The 26,806-nt window shown below is 58.6% G+C and overlaps 2 protein-coding genes across 15 annotated transcripts; one reads left to right on the top strand and one right to left on the bottom strand.

Moving 5' to 3' along the window:
* Positions 1–1,245: 1,245 nt before the first annotated feature.
* On the bottom strand, positions 1,246–20,754 carry HGS (hepatocyte growth factor-regulated tyrosine kinase substrate). 13 transcript variants are annotated; one of them, XR_013405793.1, is made up of 22 exons: positions 20,655–20,747; positions 19,075–19,159; positions 18,368–18,443; positions 17,716–17,808; positions 15,993–16,116; positions 14,171–14,223; positions 13,663–13,731; positions 12,844–12,968; positions 9,958–10,036; positions 9,787–9,885; positions 9,574–9,669; positions 8,726–8,764; positions 8,512–8,655; positions 8,357–8,416; positions 7,603–7,816; positions 7,095–7,267; positions 6,878–7,018; positions 6,627–6,801; positions 2,728–2,861; positions 2,438–2,645; positions 2,210–2,332; positions 1,246–1,869 (listed from the first exon to the last, which is right to left on the bottom strand). XR_013405793.1 is itself a non-coding variant. In XM_077969395.1 (22 exons), exons 2-22 carry the CDS (start codon positions 19,176–19,178, stop codon positions 1,759–1,761), a joined length of 2,316 nt encoding a protein of 771 aa, XP_077825521.1. In that variant the 5' UTR covers positions 19,179–19,193; positions 20,599–20,747; the 3' UTR covers positions 1,246–1,758.
* Positions 20,755–20,993: 239 nt separating this feature from the next.
* On the top strand, positions 20,994–24,798 carry ARL16 (ADP ribosylation factor like GTPase 16). Of its 2 annotated transcripts, none has more exons than XM_077973376.1 (5): positions 20,994–21,063; positions 21,161–21,219; positions 21,638–21,751; positions 22,084–22,691; positions 22,950–24,798. In XM_077973376.1, the coding sequence occupies exons 4-5, from the start codon at positions 22,483–22,485 to the stop codon at positions 23,119–23,121; spliced, it is 381 nt and encodes a 126-aa protein (XP_077829502.1). In that variant the 5' UTR covers positions 20,994–21,063; positions 21,161–21,219; positions 21,638–21,751; positions 22,084–22,482; the 3' UTR covers positions 23,122–24,798. The 2 variants fall into 2 exon arrangements, with proteins under 2 accessions (XP_077829502.1, XP_077829501.1); XM_077973375.1 differs by having other exon boundaries at positions 20,994–21,064; positions 21,162–21,219; positions 22,576–22,691.
* Positions 24,799–26,806: the final 2,008 nt, after the last annotated feature.

The raw sequence follows: 26,806 nt of genomic DNA, 5'->3' as shown, positions 1-26,806 counted from the left end.
AGCCGCACCTCGCGCTAGCACGTCTCATCCTGAGATTACCCACAAGGCGGCGCGCCGCGCAGACGCAAAATCGTCGTTTGTCGCGGCAGGTGGGCAGCGGGCTGCCCTCTTCCTGTCGGGTTTTGGGGTCGCGCAAAGGAGCGACGGGGACTGGGGGCTGCGGATTCACGTGTTCTTTCTCCAGGGCTCACGGGTTTCTGTCCGTGCGCGATACGAGCGAACGTCGCGGCCGAGGCTGGGCCCCGAAGCCGGCAGTAACCCGCGTCTCCAGCCCGCTCGGGGCCACCAGTGCCGCCGTCGCGGGCGGAGGCGCGAGCTCTGGGCCTTGGCGCCTTCGCAGCCGCAAGCATCGTCTTTTTTCCTAGCTAAAGCCCCAAACGCCCAGGTGGCTTCCTGGGAGAGCGCGGCTGAGCCTCCGCCTTCACATCAGAACAGGCGGAGCCTCCAGAGGCGGCCTGGGCCCAGTGCCTGCTTATCCTGCCGGCCTCTCCACACCTCCGCTTTCCCTCTCCGTTCGAGTCCATTCCTTCCTGGAAAAGCCAAAGCCGCGCCCCCCTAAGAGGCCCGGATGTGAAGGTGCGTGAGACGCCCTGGCCTCTGGGTGCAAAGGCCGGCGCCTGCCGCTTTCAACACTCGGGAGGCGGGTTTCAGCCCTGCCAGCCCCCGGCCGCGGACTCGGAGCGCTGAGCCCCCACCCTTCCCATTATCCGGCTCCCTTCCCAGGAATGAGGAGCGCTCGGGAAGCTTCAGCCACTATACGGAGGCGGCGCCAAGCCCAAACTCCTCACCAGCCACCGGCGGTGTAGAGCCGCGCAGGGCACAGGTGACCCCTGGCACGCAGCCTCAGGGAGGGACAGGCTGGACAGGACCCTGCCCGCAGCTGGGCCGTCAGCCGGACCACCTGCCCCCTGAGCAAACGCTGATGCAGGCCGGGCGCAGTGGCTCACGCCTGTAATCCCAGAACTTTAGGCGGCAGAGGCAGGTGGATCACCTGAGGTTAGGCGTTCACGACCAGCCTGGCCAACATGGTGAAACACCGTCGCTACTAAAAAATACAAAAACTAGACAGGCATGGTAATGGCGTGCACCTGTAGTCCCAGCTACTTGGGAGGCTGAGGCTCAAGAATCGCTTGAATCCGGGAGGCAGAGCTTGCAGTGAGTGGAGATCACCACCTCACTCCAGCCTGGGTGACAGAGTGAGACTCCATCTCAAAAAAATTAGTAAAAAAAAAAAAAAAACGCTGATGCTTTCTGAAATAGATTTTATTATCGCTGTACCATTCTGGGGCACTGGAGATGACAGCTGAGAAGCAGAGAAGCTGGAGACCTGAAGCCTCCACCCTTGGCTGTGGCTGCCGAGAGGCCCCTGGAGAGGGAGCCCCAGGCCACACCCAGACACCACAGCCAGCTCACAGTGGGGCCAGAGGGCACAGGCTGCTCGGGGGGGTGAGGGTCCCCATTCCTGCCACTTCTCACAGACCATAACCCACAGGGCTGGGGGCTTCCCCTGGGAGAAGGTCCTTCCCTCCCACCTTCCCTCCCCGTGGCCCAGCCTTGGGGAAAGAAAGCAGAGACCAACTCAGGGACTGCAGCGGGCTGAGGACAAGAAGGAAGGTGGGCTTGGGGTGAAAGCCCCCCCTCACTCGCAGAGAAGGGACACTACCAGCAGTAGAGGACAGGGAGGCGGGATGATGGCAGTTAGAGACGAGGCGTTTCGGGTGAACTGTAGTGTTACTCCGGACGTGAGCACGGCCTGGGTCAGTCGAATGAGATGAGCTGGGCCTCGCTGCCCTGTGCCGGCGGCCCCTGCGCCTGCGGCTGCTGGGCCACAGGGGGCTGCTGCTGGGGGGGACCGCCAGAGGATGCCATCTGTGCAGGAGGAAAGCAGGAATGGCCCTGGGAGGAAGGCTTTTGTCCCAGCAGAGCCACAGACCCACAAGAGCTGCTAATCCATGTCCACCGAGTGCAGCTTACATGGCCTTTGGCTTTCGAGTAAATTAACGGTTTTTCTGTCTACACTTGTGGACATGCATGTCTGCCCTAAGACTTGCGTCCTCGTTCTGTCTGCTGAGAAGGGGCCTTGGGTATGCGTCTCCCCATGTGAGCAGGCGCACAGGACAATCCCCACTGGGGCCAGAGGACCCATGCTAAACCACGAAGGCGGAGGCTGCCCCGTGGGTGCTGCTGTGAGGCCCCTGGCATGGCTCACCTGCTGGTACATGGGCTGCTGCCCCGCGATGTAGGGCTGCTGGGGTGGCAGAGACGCGTCCTGGCTCGGGAGGGTGGTCATGAGATTCTGTCGCGAGAGGATGCCAGATGTGAGAAAGCGGCCCTGTGGCCAGGCAGGCAGGGGTGCTTCTGGCTTGCAGCAATCCAGAGGTGACCACAAGGAGCGCCCAGAGAGTGGAGGGCGAGGAGCAGAAGGAGTGGAGCCCACCCAGTGCCCGCCAGCCTCACCAAGGGACCCTCAGCATCATCAACTGCTCCCCCACCCCAGCCCCAGCAGAGCCTGGAGGCCGCTGTACCTGCATGTTGTAAGGCTGGTAGCCCATGGAGACCGACTGGCTCCCCATGTAGCCCATGGTGCTGGACTGCGGAGGCTGAGAGATGGTCGGGAGGCTCTGCGGGGCCTGGGAGGCCACGTTCTGCGGAGGGAAGGGGTGCCGTGGGAGAAGGGGCTGGCGCTGGGGCTGGCCCTGGCAGGAGGGAAGAGGCCTTCCTGTATACCTGGTAGCCCGCTGTGGGAGTAGGCTGGTAGGACGAGTAGGCGGGGCTGGCGGTGGGTCCGGCCTGGGCCTGGGGAGCCGCCTGCGCCCCAGTGGCCCCTGCTGGGTACATGTAGGCGCTCACCATGCTGGGATCTGTGACAAACAAGACAGGGGAGATGGTTCAGCCAGGGCAATGCGGAGGGGAGTAAGGGACGCCCTACTCTTCAGTTTTACTTTTTTTTTTTGAGAGAGTCTCCCTCTGTTGTGCAAGCTGGAGTGCAGTGGCGTGATCTTGGCTCACTGTAACCTCTGCCTCCTGGGTTGAAGCAATTCTCCTGCCTCCGCCTCCCGAGCAGCTGGGAATACAGGTGTACACCACCACACCCGGCTAAGTTTTTGTATTTTTAGGAGAGACGGGGTTTCGCCATGTTTGTCAGGCTAGTGTCGAACTCCTGACCTCAAGATGATTGGCCTGCCGTGGCTTCCCAAAGTGCTAGGATTACAGGCATGAGCCACCGCCCAGCCAGGAGTTTTCCTTTTTGTTGTGACTTTTGGAACCAAGTTCAGATTTCATGTTTTTAAAAAAAGGAACATCGGCCGGGTGTGGTGGCTCATACTTGTACTTCCAGCACTTTGGGAGGCCGAGGTGGGCAGATCACGAGGGCAGAAGTTCAAGACCAGCCTGTCTAACACAGTAAAACCCTGTCTCTAATAATACAAAAACTAGCTGGGCATGGTGGCGAGTGCCTGTAATCCCAGCTATGCAGAAGGCTGATGCAGGAGAACTGCTTGAACCTGGGAGGCAGAGGTTACAGTGAGCTGAGATAGCACCATTGCACTCCAGCCTGGGCAACAGAGCAAGACTTGGTCTCAAAAAAAATAAAATAAAACCAACAAGGATGGGAGAAAAATCCTAGAATGGAATGAAATCAGAAGAAACGAACCAAACTGTATTTGAAATAAGTGACATGGTCTGACCGATAGGATGGGAGAGTGAATCCTAGTAACTTCTGAACCGAGAATCTGGACTCCACGGCCTCAGGCTACAAATGACAGGAACTACACAGAAATGTTACACTCCAGTTATGAGGCATCGTCTTCACAGCAGGCCGGGTTGGCATTCTTTTTTTTTTTTTTTTTTTGAGACGGAGTCTCGCTCTGTCACCCAGGCTGGAGTGCAGTGGCCGGATCTCAGCTCACTGCAAGCTCCGCCTCCCGGGTTTACGCCATTCTCCTGCCTCAGCCTCCCGAGTAGCTGGGACTACAGGCGCCCGCCACCTCGCCCGGCTAGTTTTTTGTATTTTTTAGTAGAGACGGGGTTTCACCGTGTTAGCCACGATGGTCTCGATCTCCTGACCTCGTGATCCGCCCGTCTCGGCCTCCCAAAGTGCTGGGATTACAGGCTTGAGCCACCGCGCCCGGCCCAGGTTGGCATTCTTAAAACCACTTTTTGTGTACTCTAGGGCTGAGCAAGTAAGTATATTGAAAACAATGCAAAAGAAAACTGTGCTATTGGATTAAAATTGCAAGTACTGGAATTAACTCATGGATTTATTATTTTTTTTTTTTGAGACGGAGTCTTGCTCTGTTGCCCAGGCTGGAGGGCAATGGCATGATCTTGGCTCACTGCAACCTCCGCCTCCCAGGTTCCAGTGATTCTCCTGTCTCAGCCTCCCAAGTAGCTGGGGCTATAGGTGTGCACCACCACGCCCGGCTAATTTTGTATTTTTAGTAGAGATGGAGTTTCACCATGTTGGTCAGGCTGGTCTTGAACTCCTGATCTCTGCCTCAGCCTCCCAAAGTGTTGGGATTACAAGCATGAGCCACTGCACCTGGCTGCACTCATGGTTTTTATAATACACAAAGATGCATGTATTCACACATGCACAGACACACCCATGACTGTGCACTTGGATAAATATACACACTTTCCAGCTCTGCTAACAACCTAGAGCTGTGGGCACACCCAGAATATCGATCTTGGCTTCTAACCAAGATCCAGACCACCCTCCACTAAAGGGAACTAGGGCTCCTTGAAGAACTGGCTGGGTCCAGGGCTGGGCATGTACAAGACGAACACAGAGTATCTAGCAACAGAAACTCGGAAGCATCTGAAACTGAAGGCCCTACGCAACAGAGAGCCACTGGCGCCTCCCATGGCCACACCTGGGACACTTTGAGCATCAAAGTAACGGGGCTGGACACGGTGGCTCATGCCTGTAATCCTAGCACTTTGGGAGGCCGAGAAGGGCGGATCACTCGAGGTCAGGAGTTTGAGGTCAGCTTGGGCAACACAGAAAGACTTCATTTCTACATTTTTTTTTGAGACAGAGTTTCTGTTGCTCAGGCTGGAGTGCAGAGGATAATCTCAGCTCACTGCAACCTCTGCCTCCCGGGTTCAACTGACTCTCTGCCTCTGCCTCCAGAATAGCTGGGATTACAGACACCTGCCACCATGCCCACCTAATGTTTGTATGTTTAGTGGAGACGAGGTTTCACCCTCTTGGCAGGCTGGTCTTGAACTCCTGACTTCATGATCTACCCGCCTCAGCCTCCCAACGTGCTGGGACAACAGGCGTGAGCCACCATGCCCAGCCTTTTTTTTTTTTTTTTTTTTTTTTTTTTGAGACGGAGTCTCGCTCTGTCGCCCAGGCTGGAGTGCAGTGGCCGGATCTCAGCTCACTGCAAGCTCCACCTCCCAGGTTTACACCATTCTCCTGCCTCAGCCTCCCGAGTAGCTGGGACTACAGGCGCCCGCCACCTCACCTGGCTAGTTTTTTCTATTTTTTAGTAGAGACGGGGTTTCACCGTGTTAGCCAGGATGGTCTCGATCTCCTGACCTCATGATCCGCCCGTCTCGGCCTCCCAAAGTGCTGGGATTACAGGCTTGAGCCACCGCGCCCGCCCTTTTTTTTTTAATTAGCCAGGCATGGTGACGTAATCCTGTAGTCCCAGCTACTCAAGAGGCTGAGGCGGGAGGATTGCTTGAGCCCAGGAGGTGGAGGCTGCAGTGAACCAGGATCATGGCACTGCATTCCAGCCTCGGTGACAGCAAGACTCTAAGAATAAACAGTGATGACAGAGGAGCGTCACCTTTGAAAGAAAAAACAAACACATCTCCATGCTGCTGTGACTGACAATAAGTAGGAGAGCGGGCAGAGCACCTCCCGCCAGTGGAAAGACAACAGCAGAATTAGAAAGCGCTATTTGGCAAACACTGTCATAAACACAGGCAACATTAGCAAAACAATGCTAGACGTTGAGGAGTCCCAGAGTATTTGAAAAGCCTCCCCAAAGAGACATCTGATTACAAAGGGCAAGACAGTCACTTCACAGTGAAAATCCCTGGCAGACTCCGTCTCAGCCGAATGGCCAAGAACGGGACTGACAGGACGCATGTCACCTTCTGTGCCACTCTGAGGAAAAGCACAGCCTTACGGTCACCGCATGGAGACACCAGACAAACCTAAGCTGAGGACAGTCTGCCGAACGACAGGCCAGTGCTCTTGGGACAGTCGATGTCACAAAACACAAAGGCTGACTGGGAAACACTCTAGATTAAAGGCAAGTGGACGGAGGGCTGAATCCACGCAGCAGCGGGCGTGCTGTTTACAGGACACCACTGGGACAGTCCGTGAGGGCTGAGCCTGCTATGGACGAGGATCTTCCTGCTGGTTTCAGGAAATGCTCGCTGTCGCATTCAGGGGAGAGGGCAGCACCTGCCATGCATGGACTGAAACACGGCTCCAGCAGGAAAGCCTGTGTGAGTGCATTTGCGTGAAAACAGGAGAAAGCAGGGATAACATTCACATCGGGGCAATTGGGAAAACCCTTCGCACCATTCTTACTGCTTTTCTGTAAATTCATTTAAAATAAACGAGGGAAAAAAGCGTGCTCTCTGCCCCGACCCGTCCTTACCAGCTGCGGTGCCCGGCATGCTGGTGTAGGGGCCTGCGGCAGGGGCCGGCTGGCTCATGTACACGCCATGCATGGGGGAGCCCTCCACCGAGCCAGCGGGGCTGAAGGTGCTGGGGAAGCTGGCTGGTCCCGAGGGCTGGTAGAGCACGCCTCCGGCCGCGGGCATGGCCTGGAGCTGGGGACGAAGGAGACAGTGGTGAGAGCTGGTCCTCAGCCCACAAGCCCCTGGGTGCAAAGAGGATGGCACCTACCTGGGCGTAGGGCAGGGGAAAGGCGGGCATCTGCGCACGCATCTGGACCGTCTGCTTCTGCTGCTCCAGCCGCAGCTGCCGCTCCTTCTCCTGCTCCTGCAGGCGCTGGATGGCCAGCTGCCTCTGCACCTCCAGGTACTCCTGTGCGGCAGAAAGGCGGTGGTTACGCTGGGGGCTCCCCAGCCCACCCCGGCCCGTGGCTGGGCAGCCACTGCACCTGCTTCTTCTGCCGCATTATCTCCAGCTTCTGGGCTAGCTGGATCTGGCGCTGGCGCTCTGCCTCCTCGGCTGCCCGGCGAAGCTTCTCCCGGTGCTCTTCGCGCAGGGCACTCAGCGCCCCCCGGGCATCACGGATCTGTGCCAGCTTGTCCTGCAGCCCCTCATAGTACACTGTGGGCAGACGACAGAGCAACCCTGACCGCTCCGGCACAGTGCCGAGAAGCTCCTGGGTGGAACAGACACGCAGACAGGCTGCCCTGTGCCCAACCTTCTGCAGAGGGCTCTGAAGGCACTGGGCTCTAGGGGAGGCAGGCAGAGGGTTCTGGGCAGGGCAGGGCACGGCATGGTCATCACTGAGACCACCTCCCACTGAGACCCTCAGAGGAGGCCACAGCCCCAGTGAAGGACTCACAAGAGCCCAGCGTCCTCCGGGGAGGCCCTGGCCCAGGACGGCACTCACAACACCCGCTGCCCCCCAGCCAAGGACCCGTGGCACGGGCACCTACGCCTGCGCTCGTCCAGCTGGTTGAGCAGCTCCAGCAGCTGCGGGTGCATGCCATTGATGGACTGGAAGAGCGAGAGCACCGCCGAGTCGTTGGTGATGCTGCGGCCCCGCATGTGGTTACTCTTCATGCGGTTCACGAAGGTGGTGACGGCGTTCTGCAGCGCCTTCAGGAACTGCTCGTGGCTCTCCTCGGACTCGCCGTTGTGGAACGGTGGCTGCGGGCAGGGCAGGGTTCTGGATGAGTGCGGCCACGCCCGAGCCAGCCTCCCCGGTGGGGCCTGGGACGGAGGCGCCTGCTGCACGCAGGCCTGGAGCACAGTCCATCTGCTCCTTATGGAAGCAACCCCTTCTGCAGCCGAGGAAGGCGAGGCCCCGGAGGCAGGCCCTTGTCCAGCAGCAGGCCCTGCTCAGGACGGAGCGGGCTCAGGGCCCCATGCCAGCTGCCTCCCTCTCCAAGGCCCTGTGCTCTGACAGCCAGCCAGCCCAGAAGCCCCAGGTAAGGCCAAGGCCTCATCTGGTGGTTCTAGACTGCTCTGGAATATTCAGGTCCACATTAGGTCCACAGAGTGGCCCCAGCTCTGGACCACGGCCTGGTGCAGTTTCCATTGGGAAAGGCCACTAAGGGCGGGGCTGGGGCAGACACCCTTGCTCTGGCACAGCCCTCTGGTTAGGGCAGGCACCTGTGCCATGTGCCTGGTGCTATGGGGCCTGGAGGCCGTATTTTGCCCTGGCCCGTGGAGGGAGCCACAGCTTACCTCACTAAAGGGGCCACCAGAGGGAGGAATGGGCTGAGAGTCTGTCTCCGGGAGGGGGTTCTGGAAGAGAGAGAATGAGTGGGGCCTCCGACCTGTCCCACATCCACCCCTTCCAAGGGACCCTGCCACTAGGAACGCCGGGAGCAGCCCCTCACCTCCACCACAGTGGCGGGGGCTGCGTGCCCCTCCCCAGGCTGTGCAGCCGGCTCCGTCAGGGGCACGGGCGCTGACGGCGTGGGGCTCTTACGAGCCTCCTCCTGCTTCTTCTCCCAGTAGTTCCGGTTGAGATACCGCGCGAGCTGCAGGCAACAAGGGGGTCACTCCCAAGGCCAGAAACCGTGAGAGGACACACCTCACACCGGGCCTTACCTCAGGGTCGATGTCCTCAGCCAGAGGCGCCGACGAGTTCTGGGGAGAAAGGGGCATCTGAGTGTCACAGGCGACAGGACAGTTGCTCGGGCAGGGACAGGGATGGCCCCAGTGCGGCAGATCCTGGAGACCGGAGCTGCAGCCTGGGCCCTCCCTCCGTGCCCTCCTCTGATTCCTGGCATCTCAGTGGCCATCTTTTCTCCTCTTCCAGATGCTCAGAACTCCACAGAGGCAGGCAGCACTGCCGTCCTATGAGACTCCTAACCTTGCTATGGGAGGAACAGGGCAGCACCAGGCCAGCCCTGGGGCCTCAAGGTGGACACTGGACAGCCCCCATGGTCCTGCATGTGGGGCCCCGGCCAACAGCCTGGGAAGGAGGGGAAGAAGGGAAGGGGTGGCTCACCGGGGCAGAGCTGTTCTGAGCCCCTGGGCCTGCAGCGGCCTGGCCACTCCACAGAACCTACAAAATTACTTTCTCAACCTGCTGTCCCTGACCCAACCCCCTGCAACACAGGCGGCCTCTTCACCCCCCACTGAGAGCAGGGCTGAGGCCAGGGAGAGGCCATGTGGATGCCCCAGAAAGCAAGTCTTCCAGTTCCTGTGGGGCGGGAGGGTGTGGAAGAGATGGCGTCTCACCAGCAAGGCGCCCTCCCCACAGCCTGTCCCATGTCCTCAGTCCCAAGGGCCAGACCAGGGACCCAGAGGAACGGGGGCCTGGAGCCCTGGGGCTCTGCCCTGATGTCTGTCCGTGTGCTAGGGCTGTCCTCTCTGGGAAGCCCGGGGACCCGCGTCCCCTATCAACCCTACTGCCTTCCGGGAGAGGCAGCTCCAGCCCGAGGGCCACTCACCACAGGTGAAGAGTACAGGCTGCTGGCGGGGGGCGCAGAGGAGGCCGAGGGCGTGGGCTCTGCCTTGGGGTACGAAGTGTACGTGGACTTCTGTCTCTGAGCCAGAATTAGGAGGGGCATCACTCGGGTGTACGAGATGCCCCTCTGGTCCCACCGCAGCACATCCAGGGCAGCTGGGCCCTTCCTGAGGCTGCCCCGCCCCACCCGGCTTACCAGCCTCTCCTTCTCCTCTGCCTCCGACTGTGACAGCGCCAGGGCCAGCTGCAGCTCCTCCTCCTCCTGCAGGGCCGTCTCATCCCTCTTGGGGGGCAGCTGAGGACAAGTGGGGAGGGTGAGGGGGGCCCCCAGGGAAGATGTGCCCACGGGATGGACGGGGTTGAGTACCTGGGACTGCTGAGACAGGGGGCTGGTCAGGTACTCGGGGGGCAGCTCAGTGGTGGATGTGGCCTTTCCTTCCGCTTTCCTGTGGGCACAAGGGATGCTGCAGGTGACCATGCGCTGACGCCACCCTGCCCCCGCCAAAGCTCTCAACTGCACTCCATGGGCTCCTCTAAGTGTCCCCACAGAGCGATGACAGTGGTCAGTCACAGAGTCCCAATGGCTACACGCTAGAGCAGAGCAGGGCAGGACTCGAGGGCATCACAGCAGCCACAAGGGCTTGGGGGAGTCCCTCAGGGTAAGCCCCAGTTCCTCTCCTGAAAATGGACATTCGGGACACCAGCCAGGCCTGCGAAGACCTTCCTACGGCGCTCGGGAAACCAAACACAGCACTGCCACTGTGGGATGGGCCCCACCCAAGAAGGGGCAGACAGGGCAGCACCTGTCATGCCCAGTAAGCTCTTCTGGGGCACCCCAGGCAGTCCAGGGGCCACAGGCTCACAGCATGGTCGCCAATTTCAAAGCACGCACGCTGACCTTCGATCTAGGGCTCTTTTCTTTTTTATTTTGTTTTTTGAGGTAGTCTTGCTCCGTCGCCCAGGATGGAGTGCAGTGACGCGATCTCGGCTCACTGTAACCTCCACCTCCTGAGTTCAAGCAATTCTCCTGCCTCAGCCTCCCGCGCAGCTGGGACTATAGGCGCCCGCCACCACACCCAACTAATTTTTGTATTTTAAGTAGAGACAGGATTTCACCATGTTGGCCAGGATGGTTTTGATCTCTTGGTCTCATGATCTGCCCACCTCGGCCTCCCAAAGTGCTGGGATTACGGGCGTGAGCCACCGCGCCTGGCCGGCCTGGGGCTCTCTTCTAAAAGAAAAGTCCGCGTGAGGCAGACTCGCACAGCCCCCGGGCAGGGACACACCGGCCAGTGTGTGTGTGTGAAGGCAGCAGTGGCGCTGGGATACCCTGCCATGGAGCCGCTGGGTCACAGCAGACTCACGCATGTGCGCAGTGGCTGCAACGGACGGGACACTGATGTGGCTCAAGGCAAGTTCTTTCTTTCTTTTTTTTTTTTTTTTTTTTTGAGACGGAGTCTCGCTCTGTCACCCAGGCTGGAGCGCAGTGGCGCGATCTCAGCTCACCGCAAGCTCCGCCTCCTGGGTTTACGCCATTCTCCTGCCTCAGCCTCCCGAGGAGCTGGGACTACAAGTGCTCGCCACCACGCCCGGCTAATTTTTTTTGTATTTTTAGTAGAGATGGGGTTTCACCGTGTTAGCGAGGATGGTCTCGATCTCCTGACCTTGTGATCCACCCGCCTCGGCCTCCCAAAGTGCTGGGATTACAGGCGTGAGCCACCCCGCCCGGCCAAGTTCTTCTTAGTTACAGGAAGAAAAAGGAAGTTGGCCGGGCGCGGTGGCTCAAGCCTGTAATCCCAGCACTTTGGGAGGCCGAGACAGGCGGATCACGAGGTCAGGAGATCGAGACCATCCTGGCTAACACGGTGAAACCCCGTCTCTACTAAAAAAATACAAAAAAACTAGTCGGGCGCGGTGGCGGGCGCCTGTAGTCCCAGCTACTCGGGAGGCTGAGGCAGGAGAATGGCGTGAACCCGGGAGGCGGAGCTTGCAGTGAGCTGAGATCCGGCCACTGCACTCCAGCCTGGGCGGCAGAGCGAGACTCCGTCTCAAAAAAAAAAAAAAAAAAGAAAAAGGAAGTTCTCGGGCAGCAGCAGCTCATCACCAGACATGGCTGGCTGGGATGGGACGCTATGAGAGGGGCATGGCCTCACTCCTGGGCTTCCCGAACCTAAGCAGGTGGAAGCCTCAGACCTGAACAGAGGGCCAAGGGGCCACGGCCTGACTTTCCAGAAATGTCCACAGCACGACACAGGGAGGTAATGACATGGTCCAGAAAAAGGGAACTAAGGAGGGAGTGCAGCCCACACAAAAAACACACGCGACCCAGCGATGCTGCTGGGACCATGGCAGAAATGGAACGTGGCCCACAGAGCAGAAGCCAATGCTGGGGGCAGCACAGTCCTGAGCAACCACTGTGGCCATGAGAGCACTGTCCCTCTCAGGGATCGCCACGTGAAGATCTGGGTGCCAAGGGGCATGACGTCTGCACTCATGCAAATTCAGGATAAAACTTGTGTGAAAGGCCGGGCGCGGTGGCTCAAGCCTGTAATCCCAGCACTTTGGGAGGCTGAGACGGGCGGATCACGAGGTCAGGAGATCGAGACCATCCTGGCTGACATGGTGAAACCCCGTCTCTACTAAAAAGAATACAAAAAACTAGCCGGGCGCGGTGGCTGGTGCCTGTAGTCCCAGCTACTCGGGAGGCTGAGGCAGGAGAATGGCGTGAACCAGGGAGGCGGAGGTTGCAGTGAGCCCAGATTGCGCCACTGCACTCCAGCCTGGGTGACAGAGCGAGACTCCGTCTCAAAAAAAACACAAAAAAACAAAAAACCTGTGTGAACACGCGCACACGCAGGAGAGGGGAGGCAGAGCAAACTCTGCCGCAAAACACCGACTGCTGAGGCACTGGCCACGGCCCCGCAGCTTCTCTGTGCTACTCTTGCAACTTTTCTGTAAGTTTTATTCCAAACGTTGAAATGCAAACGAATCCAAACCCGAACCCAAGCAACAGGTCTGTCGGGGCAGCCTTGGTCCCTGGAGCCGCAGCGCCCAGTCTCGCACACCCACCTGCCCTAGTGTGGGGCAGGGTCCGAGGGCATGCGGCCGCCCTGGGTTTCCCTTGATCTTCCAGCTGCTGTGCTGTGAGGGCCCTCTGGGGTCTGCAGGCCTCGGGCACCATGGCCAAGAGGGACAGGAAGGCCAGCCTGGAGATCCTGCCCTGCCTGCAGCCCAAGCGGGGGCGGGGACCCACCTGTTCAGCTGCTCGTAGCAGGGCTCACACACGCGCACCTCCTTCTCGATGCCGAACTTGGGGATGGTGGAGTACTTGGAGGAACACTTTCCACAGAAGATCTGGCCACACGCCCGGCAGTGGTGCTGCAAGATGGGGGGGCTGGTCACAGGCACTGGGGACCCTGATGTGCCACCCGGCCCAGAACTGCTCCGTACACCGCTGAAGCTGAGCCTCACAGGTCGGGGAAGGCAGGGGACAAGCAGAACAATGCCTGGGAGGACACTAAGGCCAAGGAACCTGGACATGCTCCCAGGAATCTCAACACCAGCCACCGTTTTGGGGAAATATAAGTTAAAAAGAAAAGCAAAAACAAAATATATATCAATTGTGCTGACAAAACAAGAGCTTTTGTGAGTGCAGTGGGTGCTGGAAGCTGCTGACACCCCAAACCCCAAGCATTCCCGGTTGCCATCCTGGAGGGGGCTTTGGTGTGAAGATGGCTCGAGGGGTCAGAATCCAGATGGGCTACGCCACACAGAGAAGGGGACCACATGGCCCTGGCAAGCAGGAGAGTGACTGTGGCAAGGCCTGTAGTCCTTGTTTTAAGACATTATAATTCCAGAGTGAGGCTGGGCCTGGCCCAGGCAGCGGCATCAGGCCCTCATGTGGGCCTCACTGTCCCCTCCTGACACCCCACTGCCACCCATGCGAGCTGCACTCGCCTCCTGAACCACCCACCAGGAAGGAAAGGCCCAGCCGGGACGGTGGCCTTGCACATGGCAGGGGACCTGGTGTCTGGCCGGGGCTGTAGACAGAGCCCCCCAGGTGGGAACTCACCTTACGGGTCATCACCCCGAACTGCACCCTGCAGCGGTGGCATTCCTCAGCGTCCACCCAGTCCGGAGCCTGAGGAGGGGAGGCAGTCAGGACCACACACTCCCCTCCCCACCAGCTCCAGAGGCACAGAGTCCCCTGCCCCAAAGAAGGGAACGGACCCAGAGAGGATCCTAGCACGAGCGAGAGCAATGCCCCGGGCCACCCTTCCCGGAGGCGTGGCCTGGGGTGAAGCTGCTAAGGCCTGAGGAAGGGACTTCCTCATCAAAGGTGCTTGTTTTTCTTTCCTGAGCCCCCCAGCCACGCTAAAGGCCCTCAAGCCACATCTCCACCTCGCCCTCCAGAGACGGCTGCTACGCCTCGGCCCAGGACACACAGGCATCCTCAGCTCCCAGACAGATGGGAGCTCAGCCACCAACCCGGGTACAAGCAAGCCGGACTCCCAGCGCTCCCCACTTCACGCTTCCTGAGCAGCCCAACTCCAGGACCCCCAGCGGCCGCCCACACTCACTCTCTCGGCAGCAAACATGGCATCGCTCTCTTTGAATTCCGGGAAGACGTGTCCTGGAGAGAGGAGGCATAGTCACCGTCCGCGCCTGCCTGGCCTGCAAGACCTCCCGAAGCCCCTTCCTCACTCCTGGCAGCTGTGACATAGCAGTGACTGTGCACCCAAGTGAGGGCGTCTGGGGGCACCGAGACAGCCTCCTGCCCGCAAGGCTGGTGTCTCCACGGAGCCTCCGTCCTTGCTGTGGCGGCACACGAGAGCCAGGCCCTGCTGCCCCGTCCTGAGACACCGCTCCCACCCCATCAGGGCATCAGGCCCCTGCGCGGCCCCGCCTGCTGAGTGGCTCCCTTACCCTCTGCTCTCTGGCCAGGGCTCCCACTGTTCCTGAGGACAAGGCCTCGAGCTATTCTTTTTTTTCTGAGACAGAGTCTCGCTCTGTCGCCCAGGCTGGAGTGCAGTGGCGCGATCTCGGCTCACTGCAAGTTCCGCTTCCTGAGTTCAAGAAATTCTCCTGCCAAGAATGGCGTGAACCCGGGAGGCGGAGCTTGCAGTGAGCCGAGATCGTGCCACTGCACTCCAGCCTGGGTGACAGAGCGAGACTCCGTCTCGGAAAAAAAAAAAAAGAAATTCTCCTGCCTCAGCCTCCCGAGTAGCTGGGACTACAGGTGCCCACCACCACGCCTGGTTAATTTTTGTATTTTTAGTAGAGACGGCGTTTCACCATGTTGGCCAGGCTGGTCTCGATCTCCTGACCTCAAGTGATCCGCCTGCCTCTGCCTCCCAAAGTTCTGGGATTACAGGCGTGAGCCACCGCGCCCGGCCGGCCTCGAGCTATTCTTGAGACACAAGACCCCAGAGAAAATCCAGGAAAGCTCCCACCCCAGGAAGGAGACATGAGCACAGACCACCAGCGTCCACTACCCCGAAGTTGAGAGCCCAAGACAGCTCGTGCAGCGCCCCCTGCGTTGTCCACACTGGTCCTGCCCACCCTGCAGCCACAGGGCAAGCATCCAACTCCTGCAAAGGGGACACACCAGCCCTGGAGCCCGCCCCATTCCCCACACTCCCGGCCTCGTCTTCAGCAGAGCTGAGGGCCACACAGGGCCTGCACGGACGGGAGCAGCCATACCCACCTCTCTCTCACTGAGCGGGCCCCGAGCACCCGCCAAGACCTCCAAATGCATCCTGAAACCCCCACCTCTCTCCGCACAATCCCCGGTTCTCCGTGGCCACAGCGGCCCCGAGGGACCCTCGAGAAACACACCTCGGCCGCCACAGCCGAGACAAAACCACCAGAGGCCTCCTGCTGCGCCGAGAGCAACGCTGAGCTCCAGCCCACAGCCCGGAGCCCGTCGCTGTGCAGGCCCGGCCGCGCTCTCCTCTGGGCACCTGGCCACCTTTCTGCCCCGGGGCCTCAACCCTGAGTGTCCGCCCACGCGTGCTGTCTGCCCGCTCATGCCAGCTCTGACTTCTGTTCCAGTCTCGACACTCGGGACAGCTCTTCCAGAGGCCTTCCCTGACAGCACAGCCAACCCGGCGCCAGGAGTCCTGCCCCTCTGAAACAGACTGTCCGCTGCCTTTCCACCTGCGTGCTGTCTAACATCACTGCCTGCCTCTGCCCGTGGGTCATGGGTCCAGAAAGGCAGGAGCCGGTCTGAGCCCGCCCTCACACACACGGTCTTTCTTCCCTGGCTCCAGACCACAGCCCTCCTCCCTCCCACCACGGGGAGCAGCCCATCTTCCCAGGCTCCTCGCCACTGTGCCCGTTGGGCCTGACTGTCCAACAGTTCCAAGCCTTGGCCTGGTCCCAACCTCGGTCCTGACTCACCCTCCACCTTCATGATCTGGTAGGTGTCCTGGACCACCTTGTACTTAGGCTCATTCCGGAAGGCATGCGCCCAGGCCTGGATCAGGTACAGGATCTTGTTACGGACGTTTACCTCCACTTGTCTCTGCAGGCAGGGAAGAGGGGGTGAGGGTCGCAGGAGACTCCAGGCGCCAGAGGCCTCGGTGTGAGGAAGCAGCTGGCAGACCTCAGCCTCTGAGGAGACGGGGCTGACATGGAGGCCAGGGAGGGCCCCCCGAGTGGGGCGTGGGGGCCATGCACCAACCTGTTCCCAGACCCTGACTTCAAACCTCATGCCTGCTTCTACTTGCTCAAGACTATGGCTCTTCTCTAACCACTGCCAAAAACCAGGAGGCTCACTGGAGTCAAACGATACCGCGTCTCTGCGCTCCTGACCATCTGTGTCTCCCTTTCCCCGCGGGACCCGCCCAGCCCACGATCCCCGGTTCCCGTCAGGCTCCAACAGGCAGGGCCCAGCAGGCCTGACGGTGGCAGCATGGTGCTGGGGCTGAGCACACAGGGGCACTGCGGGACTCCGGCTATGCCCCTCCTTCCAGTCACAGCCGGGGAGACGCCAGGGGGCAACTGCTCCAGAAACACCCCCAAGTTCAGAGCGGGCTCCGAGCCCCCTGCTGCCACCCTTCCCCCAGGTTAAAGCGCACCCTGGCCTTGCACCTAAGGCCCTCTCAAGGACGCCGTCCCAGTGTGACGTGCAGAATGGCGTGCGATCAGAGGCTGCTTCAAGGAAGCTCTGGGGCACCTGTACCGCGGCCTGAGCTCCTTTCCAGAACCTCTCGGCATCCTCAGCGGCGCCCTCCCTCCACAGCTCTGCCCCACCCCATAGAGGAGTGAACCAGCTCAGGATCTGCAGCCTGACTGAAGGAGCTCGGGGGCACCAGGGTCAGGCAGGGCCGGACTCTGGCACCTTCTGCCTCTCAGCCAGGACAGGACGGGACAGGAAGCCAGCCAAGGTGGCCAGTGAGGGCTTTGGGAGGCCTGGCTGTTCACTGGGATCCCGGGCAGGTTCTCAGCTGTGTGGGTCCAGGGAGTCCCCTATGAGACACAGGCCCGGCCCACAGGTCGGGACGGAGTGGGATCAGCCTGACCACACGGGACACCCTTTCTCCCCGACACCGGCGGCAGCACCCCCACTGCATCACAGTCCACATCACAATCCCTGCAAGTGTCCCCGGCAGAATCTCCTGGGGATCTGGAGGGCTTTTCCTCCTCCGCCCAGGAAAGCATGAAGCCCCCACTCTCCAAAACAGCTCCTACCCCCGCCAGACACATCCGATCTTACAAGCCGTCACTCACAGCCCTCCCAGGCTGGCCTGTGGATGTGGCCAGCCTGCCCTCCAGACCACAGCCACTCACACAGGATAGCCAGCGACTGCCCTGCCCACCCAGCAGCATCTACTCACCTTCCTGAGGACAGCAGGTGCCCCAGCCCTGCCTCCCAGAAGCTTCCCCCAGGCCTCAGGGTTGCTGTCACCTCGGTGCTCCAGACACAGCACCCCAGGCCGGCTCCTGCTAAACCCGGGCCTCCCAGTTGTGAGTGCGAGCTTGTGCAGTGCAGGGACCACCGATCCGCACCTGCACATTTTCCGCCACACCTGGTGCTGTTCTGTCATCGGTGCCCGGTAAACACCCGGAGAAGCAAAGGTGCCAGCCTGGGTGATCACCCACTTGCCCCCGTCTCACCCACCTTCAGCAGGTCCTTCAGCTCCTCCATGGTCTGCTTGTTGGCCACCTCGTCATGAACTGTCTGGCCACAGTTCTTCACCACAGACTCCATGACCTGCAGATGCCCAGGAAGGGAAGGGTGGGGCCAGTGATCAGGGCAGGGGCCCCTCGTCCTCCTCGACGGACCCACCTCCCTGTGGGACAGCAGAGCCCTTCAACAGGCCCATCAGGCCACTGGGCCGGTGGGGAACCTGGTGGGACAGCAGAGCCCTTCAACAGGCCCGACAGGCCACTGGGCCGGTGGGGAACCCCAAGCAGCAGCATCTGAGACTCAGTGGCCTGCACGGCACCGCTCCCTGTGATGCCAAGTCTCACTGCCAAGCACAGCGACAAGATCCGCCTTCTGGTGTTTAGTGTTTACTCACGCAGGACCGGCTGAAGAAGTGGTGCTCACTCCCTCCCCCATCTCCCATCTGTCCCTCAGCGTGACCCCTCCTAGGTGGCACTGTTCACACAGGCACTCAAGGATGAGTGGTAACTCTCCTGCTTGATGTATGCCCAGGGAGGTGGGCAAGGCCACAGGACAAACTCTTCTCATGCTGTCCTGACTAGTGGGGGGTGGGGGGTGAGGGGTGGGGCCCCTGGGGGCCACTGAGGCAAGGCAGTCTACTTACCTCCAGGGCATACAAGGCCACGTGTGGGTTCTTGTCATTGACTTTCTTCTTGATGGAATTCACAGCATATTTTGCTCTGAAAGGGAAATGACGTTGGTAAAAGCAGAGAGAAAGGGGAAGAAAATAGTCTCAGCAACCAAGATGAGAAAAGTTCATCTGCTGCCAGGTGCAGCGGCTCAGGCCTGTAATCCCAGTGCTTTGGGAGGCCAAGGCAGCAGGACTGCTTGAGCCTAAGAGTCTGAGACCAGCCTGTGCATTATGGCAAAAACCCATTTCTACCAAAATACAAAAAATTAGCCGGGTGTGATGGTGAACGCCTGTAGTCCCATCTACTCGGGAGGCTGAGGTGGGAGGATCGCTTGAGCTTGGGAGGCAGGGGCTGCAGTGAGCTGAGATCATGCCACTGCACTTCAGCCTGGGTGACAAAGCAAGGCCCTGTCTCAAAAAAAAAAAAAAGTCTGTCTACCGTCTTAAGTCTTTGAGAACCCCAAAGCAAATACAAACATAACCAGGTCATCTGCAAGCTGTGCAGAGAAAACCCTTTAATTGTCCAAGATATCAAAAAATCCTAGCACGTAGACCATGCAGTTCTCTACAAAACAACCTAACATGGTCAGCTACATTGTGGAGAATCAACGGGAATCAAGCAAGCCCAGCTTAGTGCACGGCCGCTCCCCTGCTTCACGACACAGGCCCCGCGAACTCACTGTGTGTCCCCTTGGCGGATCAGGTCGCAGATCTGCAGAATGGACTCCCAATCCGTCTCTAGCAGGAGCTGGCTGGTCGCCTTGTCTGAGTGAGAAAATGCCATGAGAGGGGGGTCATCCTGCTGGACTCCCCACACAGCACTCCAGCTTGGCAGCAGCATGGGGGACTCCCTACTTCCCCTTTAGACATTTGGACCACATGAAAAACCAGGAGAGAATCCTCCTGAGCACGCTGATGGGAAGGGAAGTGCCATCGGTCTCAGGGAAACAGCAAACAGCGTGAGAACAGCACACCAGGTGCTGGTCCAAGCCCTCCCACAACCTGTGAGCGAGGTAAAGACACTCAGCAGAGAGGCGAGGGCACTGCCATGAGTCACACAGCTCACCAGAGACACAGACTGATTCACTCTTAAACATCAGGCTCAGCTGCTTCTCAACAAAGAACTCTATCACCCGTCCCTTGGAGTTGCCATTTGCCCAGATGCTCCCCATTTCAATGGGATCTTAGCTTGGGCAAGAGCTAGAGAAGCCTGCAGTGTAGACTCCAGGCCCCTCGCTCCAAGTGCTTTGGGAATAAGGGCAGAACGGCGCTCCAAGGAAGACTAGCCAGCTAATACCTGTCATCATACCACATCACTGCTGTCTCCAACAACTGGTCCCTCTGAGGAGCAGCTCCAGCTCTGCCCACACCGCCTTCCCCGGATACAGAAACAATCTAACAAATCAAGCCACGTCCACTTTCTATACTGATTCAGTAGTTAACCTCTGGATTTATCCCTGAAGCACTGAACTACCTGTGTGGCTGAGATACTCAGTCTGCTTGCAGGTTCCCTGGGCAAGGAAGGTGTCTCATTTGAAGTCTCCTTGAAAACCATACTTAACAAAAAGGCAGGCTTGGGGCAGCCCATCTGAGCACCCAAGCGCCTAACCTGAAACACAAGACTCATTTTCCCTACAGGGCACGTGCACATCAACATTCCTTTTCCCTCCTAAAACGTGTCACCTCCAGGAGGCTCAGATAGGATTAGCTTTCACCTCCAAAAACGTGAGAAAACGCCTTCCTAAACCATTAGACGCTTCCCGAAGCCAGTGTGGGAACAAAAAGTGGGTCTGGGACTCACAGCCCCCAAGAGAGCTCGAAGGTCCCAGAGAGGACACTGCTGGCTCTACCATTCGAGACCCAATGTTTTGGGTCAGAAGCCCAAGTGCGAGCCTAACATCCGACTGAGTCACCCACTTTCATGACTCAGGCCTTGTGGCCCACTCGGCCGGGTGCTCGTCGGTCAAGGGGAAATCGGCCAAATGTCCGGGCCCGCAAAGGAGCGAGAACGCCGAGCGCCGCCGGCGCCCTGCGCGGACCCTCACAGAGCCCAGGTTCGCCAACGCCCGACGGACGCAGACCCCACGGTTGCGCCGAGGGTCCACGATCGGCCTCTCCGCGCCCAGGAGGACAGTGGGCCGGGGACAGGCGGGTAGGGCGGCCGGTCCGCGCCCCTCGGGCCCTCGGGGCCGCGCTGACTCAGCGCCGGGCGGGGGCTACGGGCTGACAATGGTCGGGCCGTCGGGTGGGGATGCGTTACCTAGAAGACGCTCGAAGGTGCCGCTACCTCGCCCCATGGCGACCTCCAGCACAGACCCGTCGCCGCGGGCGCTCCCCTGATCCCAGCTGGCGCGCCCCCCGACTTCCGCTTCCGCCTTTTCCCTCCAGTGCGCGCACGCGCACGTCACCGCGCCGTTCCTAGAGCCGCGATGAGGCGGAGTCTTCCGCTCTCCCGCTAACGCTGCCCGCTAATTGGGCTCACCCTTAGAACCTGATCCCTAAGAACCAATGAGTAGTCCGGGGGTCAGAACTATCCAATGAGAGTGAGCGGTGGGCGGGCCTTGCTCCGCGGGCCGAGCTACGGGTGCCGGGTGGAGCGAAGCACGGAATGTGTCTCCTGCTGGGGGCCACGGGCGTCGGGAAGACGCTGCTGGTGAAACGGCTGCAGGATATCCTTCCGCGCGGGGACGGGACCGGGGTGCGGGGGTCACCGGACGGGGGCGGGTACTCACCCCTTAACTGCTCGGATCCTTGACCGCTCTGTACAGGTGAGCTCCCGGGATGGGAAGGGCGACCTGGGGGAGCCGCCCCCGACACGGCCCACGGTAGGTGTCCGCTCCCGCGGGTGGAGTTGCGCGGGGTCCGCTCTGCGCTTGGTGAAGACCTGCGGGCTCCTCTAAGTGCACGCCGAGGCGCAGCGGGTCAGGTCTTGACTTAAGGCCAGCCTTCGGGAGCGTGGGGGAGGCCCGAGCTGAGGATACCTGGCGCGGGATGCGGGGGCCTGCCGCCCTCCTCGGGCACTTCCTCTCCCCTCGCAACGGGTTCCTGTGGCTGGTCACCCCCACAGCGAATGCAACTACTGATGGGCGTCGGTCCCTGCTTGCCGTTACTGCTTTAGGGACTGAGCCCTTGGAGAATGGGTCTGCGGGGTTCAGGCCACCGCGTTAGGTGTGGGCACGGTGCTCTTCAGGACTTCACAACGGTACAGTGCTTGTATTGTCTGCATCGTGGTTTTTCCTATAGGTGGGCACCAATCTTACTGACATCGTGGCACAGAGAAAGATCACCATCCGGGAGCTGGGGGGGTGCATGGGCCCCATCTGGTCCAGTTACTATGGAAACTGCCGTTCTCTCCTGGTAGGTTCTCTCCTGGGCTTTCTTTAGGGACCTGTGTCTACATTTCTGTGATGTCCAGTCCCCAACCTTGCTGTGTGTAGAACGGGGTTTGGGTTACTTAGTGACTATACTGGTCATGGAAACAGGTCCTACGGTAGTGTTGTTTCCTGCTGGGCACCACGTCTGGTTTCTGGTGCTTGCGCTCCCGGGCCCGGGTAGGAGTTCACAGAGGCCTTGCTGAGGGCAGGGCTGCTGCTCCGCAGAGAACAGACTTAACCCTCTGTGTCGCTCCCTGGTACGTCTGTGTTTATGTTGGAGTTATACGTGCCTCTGGTTGGTCCCAATTTAACAAGGCCTGTGCCCCAGATTCCAGTATGGAGAACTGATGGCCACATGAGGACAGACGAGTGTCACCAGATCATCCTCATAAAACTCGATTCCCTCTGCTTCTGCCTGTTCCCAAAGCTTTGTTTAAAGCTGTTTTGGGCTGGCCGCAGTGGCTTACTCCTATAATCCTAGCACTTTGGGAGGCCGAGGTGGGCGAATCACGAGGTCAGGAGATGGAGCCATCCTGGCTAATATAGTGAAACACCGTCTCTACTAAAAGTACAAAAAATTAGCCGGGCGTGGTGGCAGGTGTCTGTAGTCCCAGCTACTGGGGAGGCTGAGGCAGGAGAATCACTTGAACACAGGAGGCGGAGGTTTCAGTGAGCCGAGATGGTGCTCCGTCTCAAAAACAAACAAACAAAAAAATGCAGTTTTGCTCTCCCAGTGCCAGGTCTGTGAGGCCCAGGGGAGGAAGTTTGGCAGCAGGGCGTTGCTGCCATCTGTTTCTTTTTCCCCAGTTCATGATGGACGCCTCTGACCCCACCCAGCTCTCCGCATCCTGTGTGCAGCTCTTAGGTCTCCTTTCTTCAGAACAGCTCGCAGAAGCATCGGTGCTGATACTCTTCAATAAAATGTACGCGTCCCTGAGCTGAGAGGCAGCACAGCAGGGGCAGGGGCTCCCTGGGAGTACAGCCGGGAGCATGGCTGGGTAGGGAGGTGGTGCGGCTGGGGGTCCGGGGCAGGTGTCCCTGAGCTGAGAGGCAGCACAGCAGGGGCAGGGGCTCCCGGGGACTACAGCCAGAGCATGGCTGGGTAGGGAGGTGGTGCGGCTGGGGGTCCGGGGCAGGTGTGTGGCAGCCACTACTCTGATGGGCTGCTTCTTTCACTCCAGCGACCTACCCTGTTACATGGCCATGGAGGAAATGAAGTCATTAATCAGGCTTCCAGACATCATTGCTTGTGCCAAGCAGGACATCACCACGGCAGAAATCAGCGCCCGTGAAGGCACTGGCTTGGCAGAGGTGCTGGCCTGGCTCCAGGCCACCCACAGAGCCAACGGTTGACTGCACCGCAGAGGCGCGGCTGACCTGCGCTGGGGAGAGGTGGCAGGGGGAAGTATGGCTTCGCTGCCAATAGTTTCTTCTCACGGGCAGAATAACCCGAAGTAACTCTACATGATGGGGCTCTGTGCCGAGATGCAATGATGGGTAAACTGAGGCATGCGGAGATGGAAGTTGACATCTGGCCTCCGAAAAAACTGTCTCCAGGGGCCAGGCATGGTGGCTCATGCCTGTAATCCCAGCACTTTGGTAGGCCAAGGCGGGCTGATCATCTGAAGTTAGGAGTTCGAGACCAGCCTGACCAACATGGAGAAACCGTCTCTACTAAAAATACAAAATTAGCTGGGTGTGGTGGCCCATGCCTGTAATCCCACCTACTTGGGAGGCTGAGGCAGGAGAATCCCTTGAACCCGGGAGGCGGAGGTTGCAGTGAGCCGAGATCACACCATTGCACTCCAGCCTGGGCAACAAGATGAAACTCCGTCTTAAATAAGAAATAAAAATATAAAAGCCTGTCCCCAGACTGGGTGAGCAGGGCCTGCACGTGGCCAAGTGTTCTGTGTCCTGGAGTGGTGCTATAGGGGTTGGCTGCCCTCCTTCCTAGAGACCTGCTGGACTGCCCCCGAGGCGTATGGAATGCACAGTGCCACTGAGACCTGGCCTCTTGCTGTAGCACAAGCTTCAACCTGCTGAGCCACTGGCACCCTGACCCCACGTCCATCACAGACAGCATGAGGCCAGTGAACTGAGTGTGGTCGTAAGAGCCAGGCCTCGAGTTAGAAATGAGCTTGTGGCCGGGCGCGGTGGCTCATGCCTGTAATCCCAGCACTTTGGGAGGCTGAGGCAGGCAGATCACGAGGTCCGGAGTTCGAGACCAGCCTGGCCAACATGGTGAAACTCTGTCTCTACTAAACATACAAAAAATTAGCTGGGCATGGTGGCTTTTGCCTGTAATCTCAGCTACTCAGGAGGCTGAGGCAGGAGAATCGCTTAAACCTAGGAGACAGAGGTTGCAGTGAGCCTAGATCGCGCCACTGCGCTCCAGACTGGCTGATGAGCGAAACAGTCTCGGAAAAAAAAAAACAAAACGAACCAACAGCCAGCATTCTCACTTGTTCAGTAAACAGGTATTGCCCTGAAATGCCCACAGGTGTGCCAGGAGGGGCTCAGATGAAGCACAGAAAGTGGCCATGCCACCTGCGGTTCCACAGCGGCCTGCCTTGACTTTGGTTCTCAGCTGTGGCCGCATGTGGGAGTGTTGATTTGACGGGTCAGTGTCCTGCGGCTGCTGAAACAACAGAAATTTGCTCTCGTGGTTCCGGAGGCTTTCACCAGGGTGGTTTCCTTCCAGAGGCTCCGAGGGAGCATCTGTGCCTTGCCTGTGTAGCGGCTGCAGTGCTCCTCGGCATGCCTGGGCTGTGGCCTGCAGAGCCTGTTTTCGCCCCCATCTTCACGCAGCTTCTCTCCTGTGCCTCTGTGCTCTCTCCTCTTACAAGGACATCTGTCATTGGAAATCCAGGATGATTCCTCATTATATCTGTAAATGCTCTTCCAAACAAGGTCACCCTTACTTGTTCCAGGGGTTATAACTTGGACACACCTTTTGGGGACCATCATTTGACTACAACGATTGAATAAGAAACCCTATAGTCCTGAGAATACATGGAAATTTTCTACAAATGTTTTTGCAGCTGGAAGCCTAGGCTCCTTCGATCATGGAAGGAGCTTCGCACCCACCACCCTCCTCCATGTCACAAACCTGCTGTACTTTGCTTGTGGGGAAAGGGGTCTTTATTCCCATGGAGGGCTGTGTGCGATGCCTGGGAAAAGCTCAGCACGGCGTGCTTCAGGGTGGCTCAGGCTCCAATCTCTGCTTTCCAGTGTGTCATGGGCTCTCAACTGTACACAGACTGTGCCCTGTTGGATGCCACCTTTTTTTTTTTTTTGGAGACGAGTATCGCCCAGGTTGGAGTGCAGTGATGCAATCTCGGTGGCTCACTGTAACCTCTGCCTCCCAGGTTCAAGCAATTCTCCTGCCTCAGCCTCCTGAGTAGCTGGGATTACAGGCACCCGCCACCACGCCCAGCTAATTTTTGTATTTTTAGTAGAGATGAGGTTTCACCATCTTGGTCAGGCTGGTCTTGAACTCCTGACCTTGTGATCACCCGCCTCAGCCTCCCAAAGTGCTGAGATTACAGGCGTGAGCCACTGTGCCTGGCCTTCATGCCACCTTCTTAGACACCACGTGAATCTCCATGCACTGCTCCCCCTGCCCCTTACCACCACCAAGCAGCTACTGGACACCTGAGGTATCTGTCCTGTTAGTACTGTGGGGTGGAAAGATATACCTTTTATCACCCATAAGGGTGACAGCCAACACTTCTAACAAAATACAGGTGAGCAAGAGAAAAGCATTAACAAATTTACTTAATTATTTGGGATAAGCTCTCTGTCTCCGAGACTAGAGCACAGTGGTGGGATCACAGCTCACTACAGCCTCAAACTCCCAAGCTCGGTCAGTCCTCCCACCTCAGCCTCCTGGGTAGCTGGGATTACAGGCTAATTTTTTGTATTTTTGGTAGAGACGGGGTCTTGCTGTGTTGCCCAGGCTGGTCTTGAGCTTCTGGCCTCAAGTGATCCTTCTGCCTCAGCCTCCCAAAATGCTGGGATTACAGGCATGAGCCACCATGCCTGGCCTAAAAGCATAACAAATGCATTAGTTTGACATGACAGCCGGGCACAGTGGCTCACACCTGTAATCCTAACAACTTGGGCGGCCAAGGTGGGCAGATAGCTTGAGGCCAGAAGATTGAGAGAGACCAGCCTGAGCAACATGGTGAAACCGCTTCTTGACTAAAAATACAGAAATTAACCCAGCGTGTTGGCGCCTGCCTGTAATCCCAGCTACTTGGGAGGCTGAGGCAGGAAAATCGCTTCAGCCCAGAAGGTGGAGGTTGCAGTGAGCTAAGATCACGCCACTGCACTCCAGCCTGGGTGACAGATTGAGGCTCCATCTAAAAAAAATAAGTAAATAAAGTTTTACATGACACAGGAGCCTTCATCTATAAAGACCCAGGAAAACCTTTATTTACTTATTTTTGAGATCGAGGCTCCCTCTGTCATCCAGGCTGGAGTGTAGTGGCACAATCTTTGCTCACTGTAACCTCCGCCTCCCAGGTTCAAGCGATTCTCCTGCCTCAGCCTCCCAAGTAGCTGGGATTACACGTGTGTGCCACTACGCCGGGCTAATTTTAGTATTTTTAGTAGAGACAGGGTTTCACATGTTGGCCGGGCTGGTCACGAACCCTTGACCTCAAGTGATCCGCCCGCCTGGGCCTCCCAAAGTGCTGAGATTATAGGCGTGAGCCACTGTGCCTGGCATGAAAATCTTTATATTTAGGTTTGACGAATGAGCAGGCATGCAGAAATGTGATTGGACACACAGGATCTGGCGTAACATCCGTTTAACTGGGGAAACCCAGCAAGGCCGCACTGTACAATTCCCCTTCCCCTGGGGATGGGGCAGGACCCCTCGGGAATGAGGATCTTCCAGGGAGAACGGAGAGAGCGACCTTGCTAGGTTTTATGGCTGGCTTTGGGGGAGAGGAGTTCTAGTTTCTATGACCTGCCGTGGGGAAAAAGAATTGTGGTTTCTGGGACTCACTTTGGGGGAGAAAAATGGGCAGGA

Source organism: Macaca mulatta, chromosome 16 (genome assembly GCF_049350105.2).
Source record: "Macaca mulatta isolate MMU2019108-1 chromosome 16, T2T-MMU8v2.0, whole genome shotgun sequence".
Classification (NCBI taxonomy): domain Eukaryota; kingdom Metazoa; phylum Chordata; class Mammalia; order Primates; family Cercopithecidae; genus Macaca; species Macaca mulatta.
The sequence above is the reverse complement of the archived record's forward strand: the minus strand, read 5'-3'. Positions and strand labels throughout refer to the sequence as shown.

Coding starts and splice junctions, on each gene's coding strand:
- HGS (XM_077969390.1), bottom strand. CDS start 20,691: ATGGGGCGAGGTAGCGGCACCTTCGAGCGTCTTCTAG. Junction 9,670..9,786: donor CAGAGGAGAAGGAGAGGCTG/GTAAGCCGGGTG, acceptor ATTCTGGCTCAG/AGACAGAAGTCCACGTACAC. Junction 8,417..8,511: donor CCCCCGCCACTGTGGTGGAG/GTGAGGGGCTGC, acceptor TCTCTCTTCCAG/AACCCCCTCCCGGAGACAGA.
- ARL16 (XM_077973375.1), top strand. CDS start 21,003: ATGTGTCTCCTGCTGGGGGCCACGGGCGTCGGGAAGACGCTGCTGGTG. Junction 21,220..21,637: donor CGCCCCCGACACGGCCCACG/GTAGGTGTCCGC, acceptor TTTTTCCTATAG/GTGGGCACCAATCTTACTGA. Junction 22,692..22,949: donor CTGATACTCTTCAATAAAAT/GTACGCGTCCCT, acceptor CTTTCACTCCAG/CGACCTACCCTGTTACATGG.